The following is a 19728-nucleotide window of genomic DNA, read 5'->3' on the forward strand; positions in this document are numbered from 1 at the left end:
TTAGTGTAAAAAACCCCTTATAGTACTGTATTATATTAAAGTCTTACAAAATAATACTGTCAACTTTTTGAATACCATTGTACTGTTACCATTATAATGCTTCCAGGGTAACGTCCATATAAACAGGGGTGCACATAAGTGGTCCGCAGCTGAGCATTCTATGTCAAAATAAAAGACGCGCACCAGATAAGAAGTTGCAGCGCGTGTTTGCATACATAAGATTTTCTGGAGGAGGACAGACATTTGTTTAGTATGCAAACACAACAATATTTCTCAGTTTTTCCACATGATAAAAAAAAACATGGTGCTGTTGTAAATGAAAGCAATCTTTCAGCATGACTCCAAAATTTAAAGTCCAAAATTTATGCCTCCTTCACATTTTCCAAAGTTGTCCAGTGGGTCAGATTGGTGTGTTTGCCAGGCCAATTCTGGCCCCCGGGCCTTATGTTTGACACCCCTGATCTACACAAATGTATAAATAGTCTTTTGCTGAATGCAAAATAACATCTTAACCCCTGACTTTCTCTCCTGCCCTGAAATGGGTAAAGACTGCTGTCGTGCCGATGTCTTATCCAAGAAGCGTGCAGATCAAATGGGATCTACAACGTGTGATGATAGTTCAGAGTGGGACAGTTAAGGCTGGCCTGCTTGAGCAGTTTCCAAGCATCTATTTCTCTTTTTCCTCTCTCTCTCTCATAACTTTAAATGCCTTCTCTTCCAAAGTTGAGATGAATGTGACCCTCCCTTCTCCCCTGTGAATTTTGAGCGTGCATGCTAAAGATGATTTTCTGAATCTTTCTGCTTTTTTTTTCTTTTTCTTCTTTCTGCTCCCTTTGTATTTCTTTTCTCTCTCTCTCTGTATTTTGTGTGTTCCCTCACCTAACCTCCCCTCCTTGTATTTTTCTTGCAGCGGGCGCATACATTATAAGGATATGTACAGTTTATTGCGAGTTATCTCCCCTCCTCTGGGCCTTGGCAAGAAGTGCCCACATAGGGTGGCCTGCAAGGTTTGGACCAAACCCCTAAAGCACAAACTTAAACGCAACCTGCTCGCCTTTAAGAGACTGGAATGAATGTTGCTCTCTATCACTCTTAAAACCAATTTGTTCTTACTTCAACTTTTTGATTTCCATTGGTTTGAGTTTTTTTTTTGGGGTTTGCTTTAAGCTCATTTCACCATTTAACCATTTTTTTGGTGGGGGGGGTTCTGTTGTATATGCATTCTGACATGACAATGAGAATGTTTGGGACAATGCAGAAATGCACACACACACTCACTCTCTTGTACACACTCACACACACACACTGATACCAGTGTGTGAAGCATGAGGTGGTGCACTGCACTTGCTATTGTCTTCTGACTGAAAGCTGGGGAAAATTACACTGACATGTTTACTTTGAATTCAGGATTGTGTAAACATTAGACTTTAGACTCCAGTCAGCCATTGTGTTTTATTTCTGCTTGCTGTCTAATTTTGCCTGGGCAGAAAATGGTTGAGCGATGTGCATTGTTCTTGTTTGAGTTGGGGTTCGGGTGCGGGAGGCAGGGGTTATTACAGAGCCATACAAAGAGAGTTTGGTCTGAGCTTAACAGCCAGTGTTTTCCAGCCATGTGCCACAGGAAGTCAAACGTGTGCAGACTTTGATTGTACTCACTGAAGCAGCTCATTCAGGTGACAGACACTAGTTAAACTAGCAAGTACGAGCTCTTGTTGCTAGCTGAAATGAAAAGCTGCTACATCTTTAACTTCCATGGCACATGTTTGGGAACAGCTGTCTTAACCTGTTTGTAATATTACATTTTAAAGCCACTATGTGTAGTCTTTTGTGCATTTATACTGATAGATTACTCACACAAAAATCGAATATATTTCTTTAAAATAGATCACAGAAACACTAAAACATTGTGTTTTATGTCACTAGGAAAAAACGCCATAATTCAGCCAAAATCTGTATATAAAAGATGGACAAAACCACCAAGTCTTGTTATTACGCCTCAATTATAGAAATATGGCCATCTTGGCTTTTTGAAATCATTGCTACATTATAACCTAGTGTTAACAAGGTGTGACCAAACATTATATGGCTATATTACATACACAAATACCTGCCCATTAACAGTAATTCCACAAAGCAAAACTGGAGCCAGGACCGCTTAGAAAGTTTTATGTACAATTAGTCATATAGAGAGGCATATTATTTATCAGGTAGTTGCATTAACCCTCTGAGGTCAAAGTCATCGTGTATAGCAAATCTAACCCTAAACCCATACTTTGAAGAAAGGCAAAACAGAGTCTTTTTGATATATTTTTGATTGTCTAGCCTTAGCGTTATGGTCATCACCAATGATGAAGGTTAAAAGTGTGCCAACAAATCTACAAACATTTCCCTTCAGCAACTCCAACTAGTTTATCATAACTTGGTCGGTATCTCTAGAAATGTAGCAGCATGTCACATCAGCTCAGGTCACAAGGCTGTGAATGGCCCATTCTGATCAGCATTTGTTTATATGGATTTCCAGTTACAAATTTTTTAGTAACTGGAAATTAATTTGGTGATTGAGAATGGAAGAGAGGAAACTTCACTGCCACCTGGTGTTGGTGGTAAAATTGCAGAGCACGGGGATAAATGCTAACAGCATTGTCTACTTGTATAGTGTGTATGGTAGGCTCTACATTTATTCAAAGTCGAAGTATAAACTAAGATGGATTTTCTCAATAATGGACTGGAGTCAGCCTCAAGTGTCCAGTTGAGGAATTGCAGTTTTTCTTCACTTCCTTATTGGGTTGTCCTTGTAGCACAAAAGGTTGTTTCAGATATAATGGTAAATGATAAATATAATGATTGAAAGGGTTGTTTTTTTTTGAGTAGCTTCTTTTCTAAACCCTTCTTAACTTGTATGGACTTTCAAACCAGTACACGTAGTGGCTTTAAAAATTAGACACACCAAAACCAGTATTTAGCCTGTTACATTACCTTTATATAAAATGCACCCTGTACTTTTAGCACAGTAATATCGAAGTTAAACATACTTTTGCAATACTTTTCCTAAAGCTAAAAGGACTAGCTACTATTAACTAGTTTCATAAGACAACAAATCAGCTATCAAACGACCTCCTATAGTTCTTTAAGTATAATTTTCATGTAAAATCAATCTGCAGGAGTTGGGTAACTGTTATCTGAAGTACTGTGATGAGATGGCCAAACTTGCTCTGTTTGTGGCTCTGGTGTGTGGGGGACAAAAAAGAAAGGGGCAGGGTGTGTGTGTGGTTTGGGGCGAGGACTCTTGACATTAAAAATAGTCTTGTGTCCACCAGGTACCTCTTAGTAACTGCTTGTGTCGGCAGAGGTTCGTGGGAAGATTTGTTAGTCATACCGTTTACATTTGCTTTTTGAAGCTACTGCTAAGTAGCCAGTTGAAGTGAACTTACAATTTATTTTTAATTCACATTGTAGTATTTAACAGTTAAAAAACCCAAACAATCTGCATCAGGCTGCAGATATGTGTGTTCACAATGTTACACCTTTCCATTTGTTAAGTTGTTCTTGTCCTCTATTGACTTAGTTATATTTGAGTTGTGAGACGTCTAATATGTCTGTAGTATGAGACCTGTTGTATACAGGGTGTATCGGAAGAACCACCCAATTTCAAAAGGCTATATTTGTTTAAGTAATAGACATAGAACTTTGTAGTAAAGTTTTAAATACATGGCTGAATAAAAAGCTTTACTTACGATGTTCACAAGTGCTCGATGTGTCTCCCTCCGGATGCATAACATACATCCATATGATAATCAAACTCATCCTATACTTTTGCGAGCATGTCTGGAGGCATGGCAGCCTCTAGCAATTACGCAAAACTCTCAAATCCACTCTTTCTAACAGTACGTCTTTTGATTATTACTGCTGAACAGCTGCGAAATTGAAGTACTTTGAAACTGAATGGTTCTTTTTGAGGTGCTTTGTACCCTTCAGTAGATATTCCACTTCATTCAACCTAAACTAATAGGTACAAGCTATCTGGACAGGCTAATTCAGTTGCATTTTATTGTATTATAAACAACTAATGGTTCTCAAACAACCAAAACTTTTTGAATACCTTCTACTCAGCTGCTACCCTTGTTGTAAATGTGTCGTGACCTTTCCCATCTTGAGGGAGGGCTCCCCTGAACATCTAAAGGCACAGCTGTGAGTGGAGGTTCCTGGTGGAGACTAAGCCTCAATAATGGACTGCATTGACTTGTCACTGTGACTCACTCCGATCTCTGCAGCGGTGCTTTCTTTGCCTGCTAGAAGCCCCGCTGCCAGTTCTATCCGAGCGGCGAAAGAGGGCACCGACTTTTAACGAAAAAAAATACCCACTCAAATCCCCTTTTCGACTCGCATAGAACGGTATCTTAATAGCAAGTAACTAAACTAAATAACACCTCCTCCAACCCTCCCCTTCCCTAACCTTTCTCCCTGCCTTCCTCCCTTCCCTCCTCTTCTCTCCACTAACGTTACAATATATCAAACTAGAAGCCACGTAACACACCCCCTCTTTCTCTCTCGTTCTCTTTCCTTCTCTTTTTCTCTCACCACAGCAACCACATATCCACAGTGATCAAAACAATAACCTCTGTGTATTTGTTTCCCCCCCTCTTCCTTTCCTTTGTCGGTTTCTTTTTATTTCTCCTCATGTCTCCCCCGAACACACCTCTGTCTGTCTGTCTCCGTCCTTCCCTCTTAATCCTCCTCTTCCTCCCTCCCCCCATTGTTTTTCTTTCTTACGTTTTTACGTCGTCCGTCTTTGTTTTGTCTGGTGTGGGTGTGTTGGCGTATGGGGTGTTGGATGCATGTGCATATATGGTGCACGTGTGTGTGTTTGTGTGTGCGTGTGTGTATGTGTGTTCGTGGCCACTCCAGCGGCCGGATCAGTTACACAGACATGTATCAGATGCTAAGACACATGTGTCCGCCGCTAGGCCTCGGGAAGAGGTGTCCCGCCCGGGTCGCCTATAAGGTAGACTCGCCCCCCACCTTACCCCTCCACCCCCCTCAGCCACCACCCTCACCTCCTCCTCTCCCTCCCCTCTCCCATCATTCATTTCTTCCTCCTTTTCCCCATCCATAAAGTCTCCGTTCTTCAGCCTCCCCATCGCTGGGGAAGAGAACCTCTTCTCTTTCATTTGCTCAAGCCTCCCTGTCCCTTTTCCTCCTCCTCCTTCTTACCCACTCTCCTCCACCTCCCTCCCTTCTTCCCTCCCTCCTCCCAGCGGTGTTCTCCTCATTGTCTGTTAGTGGTGGTTGTGGTGGTGGTGAGCGCTGTCCTCTCTTCTTTCTCTCCGACCGCGGGGATGGAGGGATGGGCTTTTGTCGTGAAGTGCAGTGATAGTGGATTGGTAGTCAGTCCTCTTTCTTTGATTTCCTCCCGTCAAGCCACAGGAGTAAGGGAACGGAGGAGGCTTTGCCAGTCCTTCTGCAACCTGCACGGACGCAAGCAAAACACAGTTAAAGCACAGGTGTAACTTAGAAAGTAAGAAAACTTTCAGACGTCCATGTGTTTTTAGATTGGTGTAAGTAAGTCCACTAAATATTAATGACTACTTTCAGTTTTCATTTATTTATAGCCTATTTTGTTCTGAAATATTCAAACTTAAGAAAAAAAATTGTTTTAAAATATATACATCTACTTAATCTACATTTATTCATTATTTATTGCAGGTTTGCATTTTAAAATTATGTCCTATAAAATGCTTATAGAAATTTTTAGTGCAGTGAAATCATGCTTGAAAATTTGTGAAAAATACATAATTTCCACACGCCATTGATTTATTTCAGGAAACATATACAAGCAACACTTAAATTGAGATAATTTTATTAAGGGTTTTGTTCACGCAGTGCAATATTTGCTTACGATGCGGGTACAGAAGGACCGGCAGTGGTTTCTGTCTTCAAACCTCTGTGCCTCTTATTCCTGTGGATGGCTCTATTATTCTGTGTATTATATACACGCACACACACATTACCATACACATATACAATGCTTATACAACCATGTTCTGGCCCTTGTAGTTTTTTTCCTCATTTTTCAAGATGATTTTTTGACATTCAAGCATCTCTGGCTTCTTTGTTCCTCAGACCACCAGTGTAGAGATTTGGATTGAGCATTTCAGCATTCACTGTCTCTTCGTCTTATTGTCTACTCTCTCTTTACACCTCAGCTGAGTCCTTCTCAACCTGTCCTTCTTCTTATTGCCATCCAGATTCACTAAAACACTGTTGACAAGATGGTTTGGTGCTTTTTGTGCTTCAACCAGGAGGGAAGTGATTTCTCTGATTATTTATTTTTTTAAATGACATCTAATTAAGCTTTTTTTTTAATTAAAATCAGGAAATATGTTACTTACACCTAGAAATTCAGCAGCAGCTTAAAGGGTTTTGTGGTTCACTTTTCACAGAAAATTCATGTCAATTTTTTATTCAGTTTTATTCAATTTATTTGTCGCGAGGACTGAGAAGAAGGGAGACGAAACAAAGCTACTCACAAGTGAGTAGGTTGTAAAATACACTACTGGAAAATTATTAATAATGACTGTGTTCCCTTTTTGGTGAACCACACTATAGTTATTGAAATGTTATACTCTTTAAAAAATAGTAATATTTATGGTCACGGTCTTCTTTGTAGGGTTGGCGTGAAAGGATCTAATCTCTCACATGCGATGGTGTTGGTTGAAAAAAGAAATTAGAAACATGCTGCTTACCTGAAGCAGGAGCTCAGAAATAGTAGCTCAGAAAGTTGGGAATCGATAGCTACAGTGTATCCAGAAAGTACTGACCGTACTTCACTATTTCCAGCTTTTGTAATGTTACAACTTTATTCCAAAATGGTTTAAATGTCTTTTATTACCTCAAAATTTTACTTTACTTTAAATTTTTGCAAAGTTATTACAAATATGTTAATTATTTGAAGAATTCACAGCAAAAAAAAAAGTCCCTTAAAATTATTTCCCAAGAAACAACAGTCACTAATTCACGCAAATACTTAATGAATTGGCCAACTCTGTTTAGCCAGCACCAAATTAGATAAGATAAGATAAGATAAGATAAGATAACCTTTATTAGTCCCACACGTGGGAAATTTGTTTTGTCACAGCAGGAAGTGGACAGTGCAAAAGTTATGACGCAAAAATTAGAATACAATAAGAATAAATACAGTACAGTCATCTGCAGCAGATCTGCCTGCTCCTGTAATGAGCTACACCTGATATGACTCCTAAAGTCAATTATCTGTACGTGCAGTCGATCCACTTATCTCCAAATATCTGTGTGTACAGTAGCCTCCCATTTATTATATGTGGTGAGTGAAAAGCAGTAATTTTAACAATTATTAGAAAATCTCCAGCGTTACTCATTTCTTTTGAATCTGGATGTCAGTAATCTTTGTACTATCCATTTGCCTCTCTCATTCTTCCTTTTCCTCTGTTTTCCTCTTCTCTCCACTGACCTTCTGCCTGCCAGCCATCCTTTCCCTCACATTCTTCTGTCTTTTTACTTCTACATCCACTTGTCTGTCACCAATTAGGAGCCATCTTCACTCCTTCATTACATCCCTCTGTCAAGCCCACTCTGTCTCCACTTTACCTCTCCTTCCTGTTCTTTCTCTTGGTTTCCTCTCCAGTATGTCAAACTGTCTTGGCACTAGCACCCATCACATACTTCAGCCATCAGAACCTTCCAGTATTCATTTACACAAATCCGACAAAAAGAAGTCAATTAAAGAACCTTGTGATATGAGAAACAGTTAATGAATAAAGAGGGGAAGGTTTACATTGCCCTTAATATTTAGGCAAAGTTCTTGATCTTCACTTTAGTGGACACAAAGCCCTTTACTCAAAGTAAAAAAAGAAAAAGCTGTTAAATGTGTATTGCTACGACAGATTGTCTCTTTTGAACTGACCTCTGTCAGTGTTGTTTTTAGTCTTCGTCTTTATCTTTTGTCGTGTTCTGTAATTTTCAGCCTCTCTTTTCTCTTTTCTATCTACACACACACTCTCAGTTCTCCTCTCAGTTTAAATCACACTGACTCACGTTCTCCTGATTCCTCTTTTACTCTTTCAGTGTTTTCACAACCCTCCTCTCCCTGCTCATTCTCACCTTTACCTTTTTATCTGTAACTACATCTCATGACCAAGCTTAGAGTTGACTAGTTTAGCCCGACTAACTGTTATCCCTGCCATGTGTCCCCTTTGATACGCCCCGGTCCCCTTACCCTACAGCTCTATTACCACAAAGTCTGGTTGGTCCAAAACCAAAAAAATAAATAAAATAAACAGAAAAAACAGAACTTCAATCATCTGTTTTTTAAACTTCTATATGATTTTTTTCTTCTTTCAGGGAATGCCACAACTCTAATCCTCTCTAACTCTTACACCCCCTTAAAACACTGCACCCGTCTGGCATTGAGAGAGATCTTGACTTGATACGAAGTAACACCTCGCTGTCCAATTTGACTTTAGGGCAGCCATGAATGTAAAAAGTAGAAGGAGAAAACAAAAGAAGAATCCAAAAAGTGTGAAATTACCTGTCAATCAGTAGGATCAATCCGATTGGATTGAGGATACTCTCTTTGCGCGGATGCACGGCTGCTTGTATTGTAAAAGTGGGTTTTAAGGGAAGTAATGGGGAGTAGTGGGCTGGGTGGGAAGAGTTTGGGCTTAGATAGTGGGAGTGAAGTAAATGCATGTTGCATGCTGTGTCCGGGTTTGTTGGATTTTTTGATGGGGTGTTGCATGAAATCCTCTTTGTCGCATGGCTATGGGCGACATCGAGCCTGCCTGCCTGTTGCCTGTCGAGCGCTGTGGATGTTGGCCGATGCCCTCTGCCTGCTGCACACTTGGCTTTGGGCATGCCCAACACTTGCACACACTCAGGAACACAAGAGCACGTACACAACTCCACCGCCATCGTACTACCGTGCTTGCCATCGTGAGTGCCCAACGCTCATGTTCGTAGGTAAATCTGATGGATGTTAACTGGTCAAGATAGGAACGGCAAGCGACCCCAGCTGGCCTAGCTTGTTCAGTTCTATCTGCAGGTTTCTCCATTGGTTTTACCTGGTATAGACATGTAAAGACAGGGAACCTCTTTAGAGGTAGGGGGAGCTCTATAGCAGTTGCCTCAGTTAAACAAAACCACAGCAGTCTCCTGAAAAATAGCAGAATTACACCAGTGATACTGTTATTGTTCTTCAGTCAACTTATTTTGTCTCTAAAGGACTCCAATTAAGCACTCTTAATTGGAGTCTGTGCAAATAATTGTGTGTAAGTGTAGAGGGAAGGGATGATTGTTGGGGTAGGGTGGGGGGTGGGGGGGTCGGGTCTGTGTATGTGTACTGTTATATCTATCTATATGTGTGTAACAACAGAGATGTGTAAATGCACCCATGCATTCACACATTTAGGGAACATGGGCACAGGTTGGGTCGGAGGCCATTTCGGCTCCGATTGTTCTTCCTTGTGGTTCTCAGCTCTCACAGTTGCTTAGCAGCAGATGGCCCTCATTGGATATAGCTGTGCTGTTTCGTAGAGTATCACTGGAAAAAAAAGAAACAGGAGACACTGGAACTCGACTATTCAACATTCTGTCATCACGTAAATGCTCTTGCACTTGCCAATGCAAAAAATTAGCAAAGCTGTGCAACAGACTTAACCCACGAATTCTCAAGAGTCACTCTATATGGCACACCTTTATCAGAGGATTCACTGACTCTACACCCAGGCATCTGTGCCTTAATTCTAATCTCTCTCAGGGAATATTGACTAAAACCTGGGCAAATCCGGTCCAGCTGGAATTGGCTGTAGTCTATGGAGCTCTCTCAACCCTGCCCCCAACCCCTCATCCCCTCCCCTTCCTGGAGGTTCAGGCACACCACAGTTCAGCAGGGACACATCCCTTTCTCATCCTCTCATCCCTGACTGGCTTTCCACAGAGGCTGCTGCGCATGGATCTACCGGTTGCTGATGACAGCACGGTGCATTTTAACTCCACGCTCATGGCTCTGATAAGGACAGCACTGGACATAAAGATTGCTAAGGGTATGGTATGAAGTACTGTGACACTTTGAGTCTCTTTCTTCACAGTTTCTGTCTCTTTCTCTTGAGAAGTATGTTTTAGATTATTGTAGCAAATATGACAAATTGCTAACAAATTACTTTTTTGTTTTTGGGTGAATGTTTGGATGCCTGAATGGATAAATATATTTCTTTTTGGATTTCATGCCATTGTGCCTCTCTTTTGGTCGGTACCTTGCTCTTTTTGTGTCTGGGGGCTCTTCACATGTGGTCGGACGTCTCCATGTGTCTACAAATGTTCAATGTGTGTGCATGGACGCTTTTGGTACATGCTACCCAGGTGGTGCAGATAAGCACCAGATGGATGCAGAGCTTAGAAAGGAGATGATGGCTATCTGGCCCAACCTATCGCAGAAGACACTGGACTTGCTGGTTACCCCTCACAAGGGTAAGTTGTAGGAAAACAGCACAAAGTGGTGTGTGTGTGTCCGATCACCAACTCACCAAGAGGAAAGCTTCTACCAGCCAGTGTCATTCACTGCTTTGCATCTCCTGATCGGGGAACAACAACAAAAAACACACACATTAACAGTACTTACACACATGCATAGATTTACAAATGTAAATTCTTTGCAAATGTTGCTCCAATACTTTGGGCCAGAGCAAAATAGTACATGCATAAAGCCAGACTAATATCATCAATTGGGCGGTAAATTTAGATGGATGATGCCTCTTTGTCACACCGTGTCATTTGTGTTCAAGGTCAGTTATTTAATGAATCCAAATCCAGTTAACTTTACACTTTAGAAGTTTTCAAAGTTACTTCAAAGCCTTCACTGTACATGAGGTTGGGTCAAAATTTAGCACTTAATCAATTTGAATAATTTTAACTCCAGGTCCAGGAGAGAATAATTTGTGGCACTAAATCATTTGGTAACTGGGAAGTTTTACTTGTTTTCTGATCATTCACTGGGGAAAACTTCAAAATTGGGCATTTTGGATAAACTTGGTTAAAATGTTAATACAAAAGGTCTCCTTTTTACCTCCTTGTAGGATTCTGTGTACATTTTCTACAGGACAACCAAAGTAAAAGTGTTGGACTATAATGACTAGCTCCAAAAAATTAGTATGTCGTCATCAACAACACCTCATACTAGCTGTCAAGCACGGTGGTGGAGTGATGATTTGGGATTTTTTTTACAGCAATGGGACCTGGGCACCTTGCACTCATTCAGTCCACCATGAACTCATTCAAATGTGAGGCTGTGTCTCCCACAGCTAAAGCTTGGCCCAACATACAGCAGGTCAGTGATTCCAAGCACAGAAACAAATCTACAATAGAAAAAGAAAAAGATCAAGGTGCTGCAATGAAGTCCAGACTGCAACCTGATTAAAATGCTGTGGAGAGTTAAATGAATGCCTGCAGACTTCAGTGAACAAAAGCAACAGTGGGCCAAAATTCCTCCACAACAATGTGAAAAACTGATTACTTGTACTTCGTCCTTGTGTTTTGGTATCAGGCTCAGCTTCTAGCTGTAACTCCTGTGTCACTGTAATCTGCTAATATAGCTTATGGCTCTGAAATGGAAGAGCATCATTAGTGCTCACATGTTCCATAATATAGTCTGGGCATATCACATTGATCAGATAAATTTAGTCCTGAAGATGGCTTTTGTTGTAAGTTGAATACGCAGAGGTTATCTCATAAAGACACAAGGGCTCAAATTCAGCAAACTAAGGGACCAACGTTTTGACTCACCCTCATGTAGTTGAAAAAGTGTTTATAGTAAAGTAAAATTTGATATGCCTTCACTAACTATACTTAAGTGATTGTACATAAAAAAGGTGGGAACTTTATTCAGCTTTCATTGATTTTAAATGGGATTACCCTTCAGATAACATGTACAGATACAGCATACCATAGTTAGATTCACATGGGCACACAGACACATCACATAAGAGTAGAAACAGCAGGACACAAACCCACACCATGAAACTATCCACCCATTCAGTCATTCCTGTTATCAGGAGGTGCCTACTATAGAAGATCCTCTATAGAAGTCTTTTCACTACAGGAAGACTTTAGGATTAAACCTTTATACAAATGTAATGAATGTAAAGCCTGATTGGTTAAAAATAAGTTTATGAAAATGCATATAGTGCATGTTTACTTCTTAGTACTTGCATGGAATTGATTGAGATATAAGATATGTGTGGTCATATCTTATCACACATTAATATCAGTTTTAATGCTCGAAGACTTTTAGCCACGCCACTTTGAAAAGGGCGCCACAAGTATGCGGTGTAATCTAGTAATTCACAATGTTCACAGACAGTCGAAACAAAGCTCAATATTTTTCTGATTTTAAATATTTATGTGTTTCACCCAAACTCTGGGGATATGTATCCGGAGTTTTTGGAAAAAAATTGAGCTCCTTTTTTTCTCAGGGATCACTTGGCTGTGGTGTCCACGTTTCTTAATGAGGTGGCTGCCTAGTCCTAAGCCTTCATATTAATCTATAAGGAATTTCTTTTCCTTGTATGATAAGATGATAGCGAAATAATAAGAGCATGTCCTTTGAAAAGATATAAGAACAGCATCTGCCTGTGAAAAGACTACCAGCTTTGTTACTGTACTGTGTTGTGATATCGTATATGCCTGTAGTACACCAGCAAGTGAGCTTAACCTTGTTTCAGTTAAGGCTTCATTCGGGAATGTTTGCACAGTGGTTACTGATATTCTTCAAAAAAACAAAAAAATTTATTCGTTTGTTGAATGTTAAGTATTTTGATGAAGTAATACAGGTTCTTATTTGCCCTTAGAAAGTGCAATATAATTTTTTTTAAAACATGACAAGCTACAGTGTTCATGAGCAAGATATAATTTAAGAACTGCCAGAAATGCTCCTTTAACATTTAAAGGTATTTGCTATGTGAACTTTCAGACTGTGTGCTTGCTCATAAATTTCTCCCAAGAATTCATTTGTTTTCATATTTGCCGGGATGGCTTTGTTCTGGGATCCTCCCACCCTGTAAAACGCATATGTGGAAATCCTAAGGTGGGAAGAACGCCAATAAAATCGAGAGCAGACATCATTGATAACAAACATTAGATAGGGTCAACATGACATTGATTAAGTCATAATGGAATGAAATGTAGAAGCTGGGGTGGAGGTGGGTTGCAAATCGGCTTGCAGTGGCAGCAGTAACTGTGTGCAGACTGAAGCAGTTTAAATAGATTTGGTCCCTATTCTCCCAACAAGAGCTCAAACTGTCCCACTGACATTCTGAAATGTATGAAAGCGGTCATGATACAACTCTTGGCTCAAACCATGAAATTGTCCCTGCTGCTGCCTTCTTGAGAAAAACGTCATCGCTCGATGATACGGGGACGTGCCCATCAGTCTAGAACAGGGTAAATCTGGGCTCATCAGACCACATTACCTTCTTTTATTGGTCCAGAGTCAAGTGTTTATGCTTCCTAGCAAAACCCAAAGCTTTCCAGTTGCTTAAATGGTTGGTAAACTTTTAATGTATTTAATTTATATATTTGATTTATTTATCCACATACCAAAACTGCTGAAACTAAAGTTTTTCTTTGCTCAGAAGTATCAGTAACCTCTGATCAAATATTCTCGGCGTGTACCTCTGTCAGCTAAAGCTAGGAGCTCCTCAGCTCAGAAAAAGCAAATGCTGAGTATTTTGTTGACGTTACAGTTTTATTTATTTTTTAATGCTAAGCTAGGATGTCCAGCTGCTGGTGGATTATGCATGTTGTGTATTTCTCTGTCAGTGTTTGTGTCTTGTCCCCCACTCCCATCCCTCCCCCATGGCTCAGGGTCCCATCACACTCGGGTCTAATCTTGCAGGGTAACTTGTCATTTTCTCAGCAGCCACAGACTTGACGGTGGGCAAAATCTACGCTGCCATGATGATCATGGAGTACTACCGGCAGAGCAAGACGAAAAAGCTGCAGGCCCTGCGAGAGGAACAGGTAGACTCCAAGCCAGAGAAATATTCCAAATACCGAAAGACTTTTTTCTTTTTGTGTTCCTCCTCCTGGTCGTCTCTTGTTTGCCGTTCTTCTGCCAGATATGGATTTAAAAGAATAAGAAACATGTCTTATACATTTAAATCCTGTGCTGACTCCCAGCTACACTTCTGAGCACAGGTTACCTCCCTCTTGCACTGTACCGTCTCTTTAGCATGCTTCTAAAAATCTGCATACTTTTTCTAGTACCTTCTTGCTTTCTTGGCTAACCAAGAGATCAAGAAGCCTATTATTTTACAAAGCTTGCTAAAAGGGTTATTTTATATAATCTTTTCCAGACAGTTAGCAACTTGACCCTCCCCCACACTTTCACTTGTTTTGTTTGTTTTGTATCATGGATAATTTGAGCATGGTAAGGAGGATAAAGCATAACCAAAGGTTAAACTAAGGATTTTGTTGCTTGTAATCTTCTGAACAGTGATGATGATGATGATGATGATGATACCACATGGCCTTACCTTTGTTCCTTGTCAGTGCTCGTCCCCTTGTGTCAATGAATGCCTTTAAGATGCACTCGCTTGTGTGGAAACATCTCTCCACTTGTGCAATCGCTCCTAGATTTGCCCATGAAATGGTGTCAGGCTCATTCTTACTGACTCAGATGCATGTCTTGTCTCCAGATTTCCATTTTGTCGAATGAAGGAGTGCATTGGTGAATGGAGAGTATGTTGTTCCTTTCTCTTACCAACACTACATCATGTCAAAAACAGCGTGTGTCCTGAATGCAGGCTATCCCATCGGACTGAACGGACAGTTCGACACCAGCTCTCTCAACATCAGCAGTGCACGATGACTTTAACCATCTCGTCATCTCTACTTTATCTCGCCACTGCTTTCCTCTTTTCTGCTGCAGTCTTTGTTTTCATATTACCGTGCTGCTTTGAAGGAAGAATCCACCCACAATCTTCACGTGTATATTTAGAGAAGTCTTTTTTTTTTCTGTAGCATCAGGTTTGGATACCCAGTAGGGTTGGGCATTTGGTTTCACTTTTCAGTCATCCTATCATCCCCCTGCGGCATTACCCATAGCATTGCCACTGGGATCCTGCCGTTAAAGTAACACTATCCACCCTCTGTAATGTGCAATGTGTGGCCAATGCACACACAATAAAGGCACACAAGTGAAAAAGAAACACACGTGCCAGAAGTTAATTTTTCACATCCAGCATGATGGAACATTTTCACATTTACATAGAACGCTGATTTCTTCAGCAAACAGTAATTAGTGAACAGAACTGCCTGGATGTGGCTTTTCAGATTTAAGTGCTCCCTAGTGAAAGCTGCTTTCCTTAGTTTCTGAGCCAACAAGCCCACTTTTGGTTAACCCTCTAAGGCAGAGGTATAGAACTCCAGGCCTCTAGAGCTGGTGTTCTGCAGGTTTTAGACGTGTCCTTGATCCAACACAGCTGATTTAAATGGCTAAATTATCTCCTCAACATGTCTTGAAGTTCTCCAGAGGCTGGTAATGAACTAATCATTTGATTCAGGTGTTTTGACCCAGACTGAGATGTAAAACCTGCAGGACACCCGCTCTCGAGGCCTGGAGTTCCCTACCTCTGCTCTAAGGTCTAGCAGCACTGTACAATGAAAATGTGTGATCTTTGGGCTTTTGCAAAATGTTCTCCAAAGTCTTGAGGGGTTTTTTCTTCAAAACATATGGTTAATGGTTAAGGTTACTTAACGTCAGTGATATCTTTGACCTCATCTAGATGCTGTACCTGTCGATCTATGTTCCCACCCTCACTTATGGCCACAAGCTGTGGTTAGTGACCCTGAAGAATGAGGTTGCACACACAGGCAGAGTACAGGTGCTGCTCCTCCACATTGAAAGGAGGCAGTTGAGGCAGAATGCTTCCTGATGGGTCCTCAGTGAGGCGTTCAGGTCGTGACGGCTTCCTGTTGTTGCTCAGACCCCAAATCAGAAAGAGAAAATAAGTAAAATTGACAAATATTTATTTTAGACCTAAAATGACTAATAAAAGAAGCTAAGGGTGGCTCCTTTCTTTAACAACTCATCTGTTTACCTCTTTGCCTCCATTCATTCCTGCTGTGCACATGTCAAGTGTGAAATGTCTTAGTCATTGTTTGTTATCGTTGTCTGTCAGTATTTTGTTGTTTTGTCTTTGTTGGCTACTTTGTTTCCTTGGCATGGATGTTGTCTGATGTCCCTTGTGCCCATCCTCCATGCCATCTGTGTCCTTCTGTCTTCTATTTATCCTTCCAGGAAGCTAGAGACTTTGACCTGTCAAGCTCTCCCTATTTGGTCAATCCAGGTTGATTGCCACCACGTTTCTCTAACCGAGACCCATTCTCTTCAGCCTGTGTTTCTTTGAATCTGCCTGCTCCCTTCTCTGTCTGCGGGGACGTTGAGGGAAGATTCCTGAGACCAGTGTCTCCCTGTGTAATCATTCTGTCATGGAAGCATTCATTCATACACACACAACTGCAGAAACATACTCAGTTGGAGCCAGAGGTGTTCAGTGTTTCTCTGTTTGTCATTATCCTATCCATCTAAACATTTCTACCATGAGTTTTGTCAGGATCCATCAGTGGCTCTGGTGCTAGAACAAAACTGTTCAGAGACAAACTTAAACAGTTTTTCTCCTTGACACTGGAAAAGACAGTTGGACAGGATCAAAAAACGTATGGCTTTTTTTTAAAGTGATATCTTTGTGACTTCATTCATGAGAACAAACAGAAGTCATATCGGTTGTCTCTGTGTCTGACACAATCAGTATGACGTGTGTCCTGTGGCGAGCTTAGATAATGTCAGCATTTTTAAGCAGCTAACCAAAGCTGGCCATTATTAATGGTGCACATTGTAGCCGGACTTCCTGTCCAACAGATCAGCCTGATGTGTCTGAAGAGGTTTGAATTTGTTTCTGAGCAGCTCTTCAGTCATTTATCCTCCGGCCTTTAGCTTCCAGACCATGGAGGGACATGACATGGGCTCTCGCAGTCATGAACCATCAACGCTAAGCCACTCCAGAGAGGACTCTGTTGAAACAGGATCTCCTGAGAGTAAAACGGCTTGACCTTTGACCTGTCTGATGGAAGCAGAAGTTGCTTTTTAATACTGCTGGTTTAGGATCAGATTACTACTTCTCTTGAAATGGCATGTTACTCAAAACAACTTGGCAGATCAGTATATGATTTTTGAGTAAAATGTCTCTATATAGATATACTTTGTGAGTATGAGAACCTGGTCCAAGACCTGAGATTTAAGAGCAATCTTACCTCAAGGTAAAAGCTCCCCTCTGACACAGATCTGAGATCAGTTTTGCTACCCTGAATCTCTACCCAACATATCAGAGTTAACAGTGTCCCTTTAACACTTTCTGGGTAGCAAGCAGACTCCAGATCAAGTAGTCTTTGGGGAAACTTTACCTTGGATACCCACAGCCATGTGCTTGCTGATGGCGCCCCCGTGTGGGTGCATGCTGCGAGTGCATCCTGTGTTTGTGTCCTGTGTCTGCCCCCCTGAGTGTGCCTGATGCAAGCCTGCAGGCCATGTCGTGTATCTCACACAGAACCGAACGCCATTAATGTTTCAGCGCATGGAGCCGCCCTCTGAGGGAGGCGGCACGGACGGCCAGGGAGGCCAGGGCCAGAACGGCCTCTCCAGCACGCAGCTAGACAACATCAACAGCATGTGAGTAGAAAACGGGGGAAGCCCATACACACTGCAATGAGGCGCTTCAGACAGAAACGTCCAGTACAAATACATTAAGCATACAGTCGCATCCACACTGTAGATCAATTCAAAAAATCTGTTTGTTTGTTTTTTATTTTCCCCCCTTTTGTGCCAGTTCCATTCCAGCTAATGCCTTTAACACTGATTGTGAGCTATAGTGAGCTGAAAGGAAAGGTTTGAAAGTAAAAACAAGCAAAATGTGCTTCTTCTTTTTTTTTTTGACCAGACCTTTTATGCCTTATTACAGTTTTTGTACATTTTTCACTATAATATTTTAGGAGCCATATTTAGAATATAAGGCATCATGTGACTTCTTGAAGGTTATCAAAACTCTTATTTAGTTTGGTCTCCTTATTTAAACTTTGAAAGATATTGATTATAAAACATGCCACAGTTAGGATGCTTCAAAGTTTGCTGGAATTCTGATAACTTTATCATTATTCTCTTATTAAAGACTTATTAAAGTCTTTGCAGAGAAAGATGGTGCCACTAGCTCGCACCAGCTCATCCACAGCACCTCAGCTGAATCTCATGCTTCTCTTTTTTTAAATCATATCATCACATCAAACAAAATAATATACTGATGTTTTACTGTGATTGAGAAGTTTGAGGTAAAGAAACCCTAATCCTTAAAACAAACCTCTGACAAATATACACTGTGATCTCTGTAACATAGTTATTTTTCAGTTAATTATGATATTAGTTTTTCCTCAAGTGTAGATTAAAATGTAATTTTGTTTTCATTTTCATTTCCAAACCTTGGATTTTAAATGTAGTGTAAACATAAATCAGATCAGATACAGAAAAAGTACAAGCGCTGTTTATCAAGACATGAGTATAAGGTCTTGATGCCAGGTCTCTCTTGGAAATGAGATTTTTAATCTCAATGAGATTTTTTACCTGGATAAATAAAGGATTAATAAATAAGCAACAATATGATAATTATAGTATCTGTAATCATGTTACCATGCTAAGATTAAAATTAAGCTTGAAGTACAGCTCCTGTTTAGACGGACTCTATAAATCAGTAAACAGGTCAATAGTAGCCGACATATTGATCCCACTCTAAATTAATTCCTTGGTCTTCTGCAAATTCGGTGTTGTTGCATTAAGGATTACTGAAAAATTACAGTATCCCTAGCATTCCAATAATATTCATATTTATGTTTGTGTGTGTGTGTGTGTGTGGGTGCCAGACCTCCTGAGGGTGGCATGACTGAGAGCCAGTCATGGGTGACGGCCAAAGCCCAGGAAATGTTCCAAAAGACGGGTAACTGGAGCCCGGACAGACCCTACCCCGACGACCTCCACGACAACCGTCACAACCCCCAGGTATAATGACACCGAACATGCATGTTGTCACCGTGGTAACATCAGTCTAAACCCAACCAGTCCCTGCTTCCACACTGGTCTAGTAATATCTGTGGACATAATAGAGAAGGGAAGAAACTGCAATCCCAACTCAACAACCTACTTCTGCAGGGTTTTTCAGTTTGTGTAGCTACTCAGTGACCCTACTTGCTATTACGTTTTTCTAAAGCATCTAACATGTAAAACTTCCTGCTAAATAAATACAGTTCAAAACATTTCAGAGGGTTTTTCTCCACTTCAGTGTCCGCTGCTAATTCAAAGCTGAAACGATCTTATATTAACCTGTAAAAATGTTCAGAGCTCTACATTGTAAAGTGAAAAGCGCAGCTTTCTAAAGAGAGCAGTTAAAGACAGGTAAGGTGTGTCATTAACCTCCTGGTTTCCTTTGCTCCTTGGCGAGCATTTTATTTAGAAATGTCTTTTTGTAATTATCTAAGCACACAAGTGGATGGATAGGCATCTAAGCCATGGAAGACACCTTTACAGACCTGGACTTTTGCACTTAATCAGCTCCTTCATTCCTGCCGTTTCGATGTTGCTGCTGTTACTCCGCAGGCACA

At 40.8% G+C, this 19728-nt stretch overlaps 1 protein-coding gene across 10 annotated transcripts in view; it reads left to right on the forward strand.

The window, feature by feature from the left end:
* Positions 1 to 19728, forward strand: part of cacna1ab (calcium channel, voltage-dependent, P/Q type, alpha 1A subunit, b) — a 148514-nt gene that overhangs the window by 116860 nt on the left and 11926 nt on the right. For 5 of the 10 annotated variants that reach the window (XM_086294826.1, XM_086294832.1, XM_086294834.1 and 2 more), the window contains exons 38-43: positions 911 to 1007; positions 9971 to 10076; positions 10393 to 10500; positions 13943 to 14046; positions 17634 to 17755; positions 18994 to 19129. In XM_086294826.1, the coding sequence (XP_086150952.1) occupies positions 911 to 1007; positions 9971 to 10076; positions 10393 to 10500; positions 13943 to 14046; positions 17634 to 17755; positions 18994 to 19129 (673 nt within the window). Of the gene's footprint in view, positions 1 to 910; positions 1008 to 4905; positions 5003 to 9970; positions 10077 to 10392; positions 10501 to 13942; positions 14047 to 17633; positions 17756 to 18993; positions 19130 to 19728 lie in introns of all 10 variants that reach the window. The other 5 variants (XM_086294830.1, XM_086294828.1, XM_086294831.1 and 2 more) reach the window with 5 other exon arrangements.

The sequence above is a fragment of the Aulonocara sp. 'chitande type north' Nkhata Bay genome, linkage group LG6, assembly GCF_057382095.1.
Source record: "Aulonocara sp. 'chitande type north' Nkhata Bay isolate Kocher_YH1m ecotype deep benthic linkage group LG6, A_spYH_male_GT1.1, whole genome shotgun sequence".
NCBI classification, from domain to species: domain Eukaryota; kingdom Metazoa; phylum Chordata; class Actinopteri; order Cichliformes; family Cichlidae; genus Aulonocara; species Aulonocara sp. 'chitande type north' Nkhata Bay.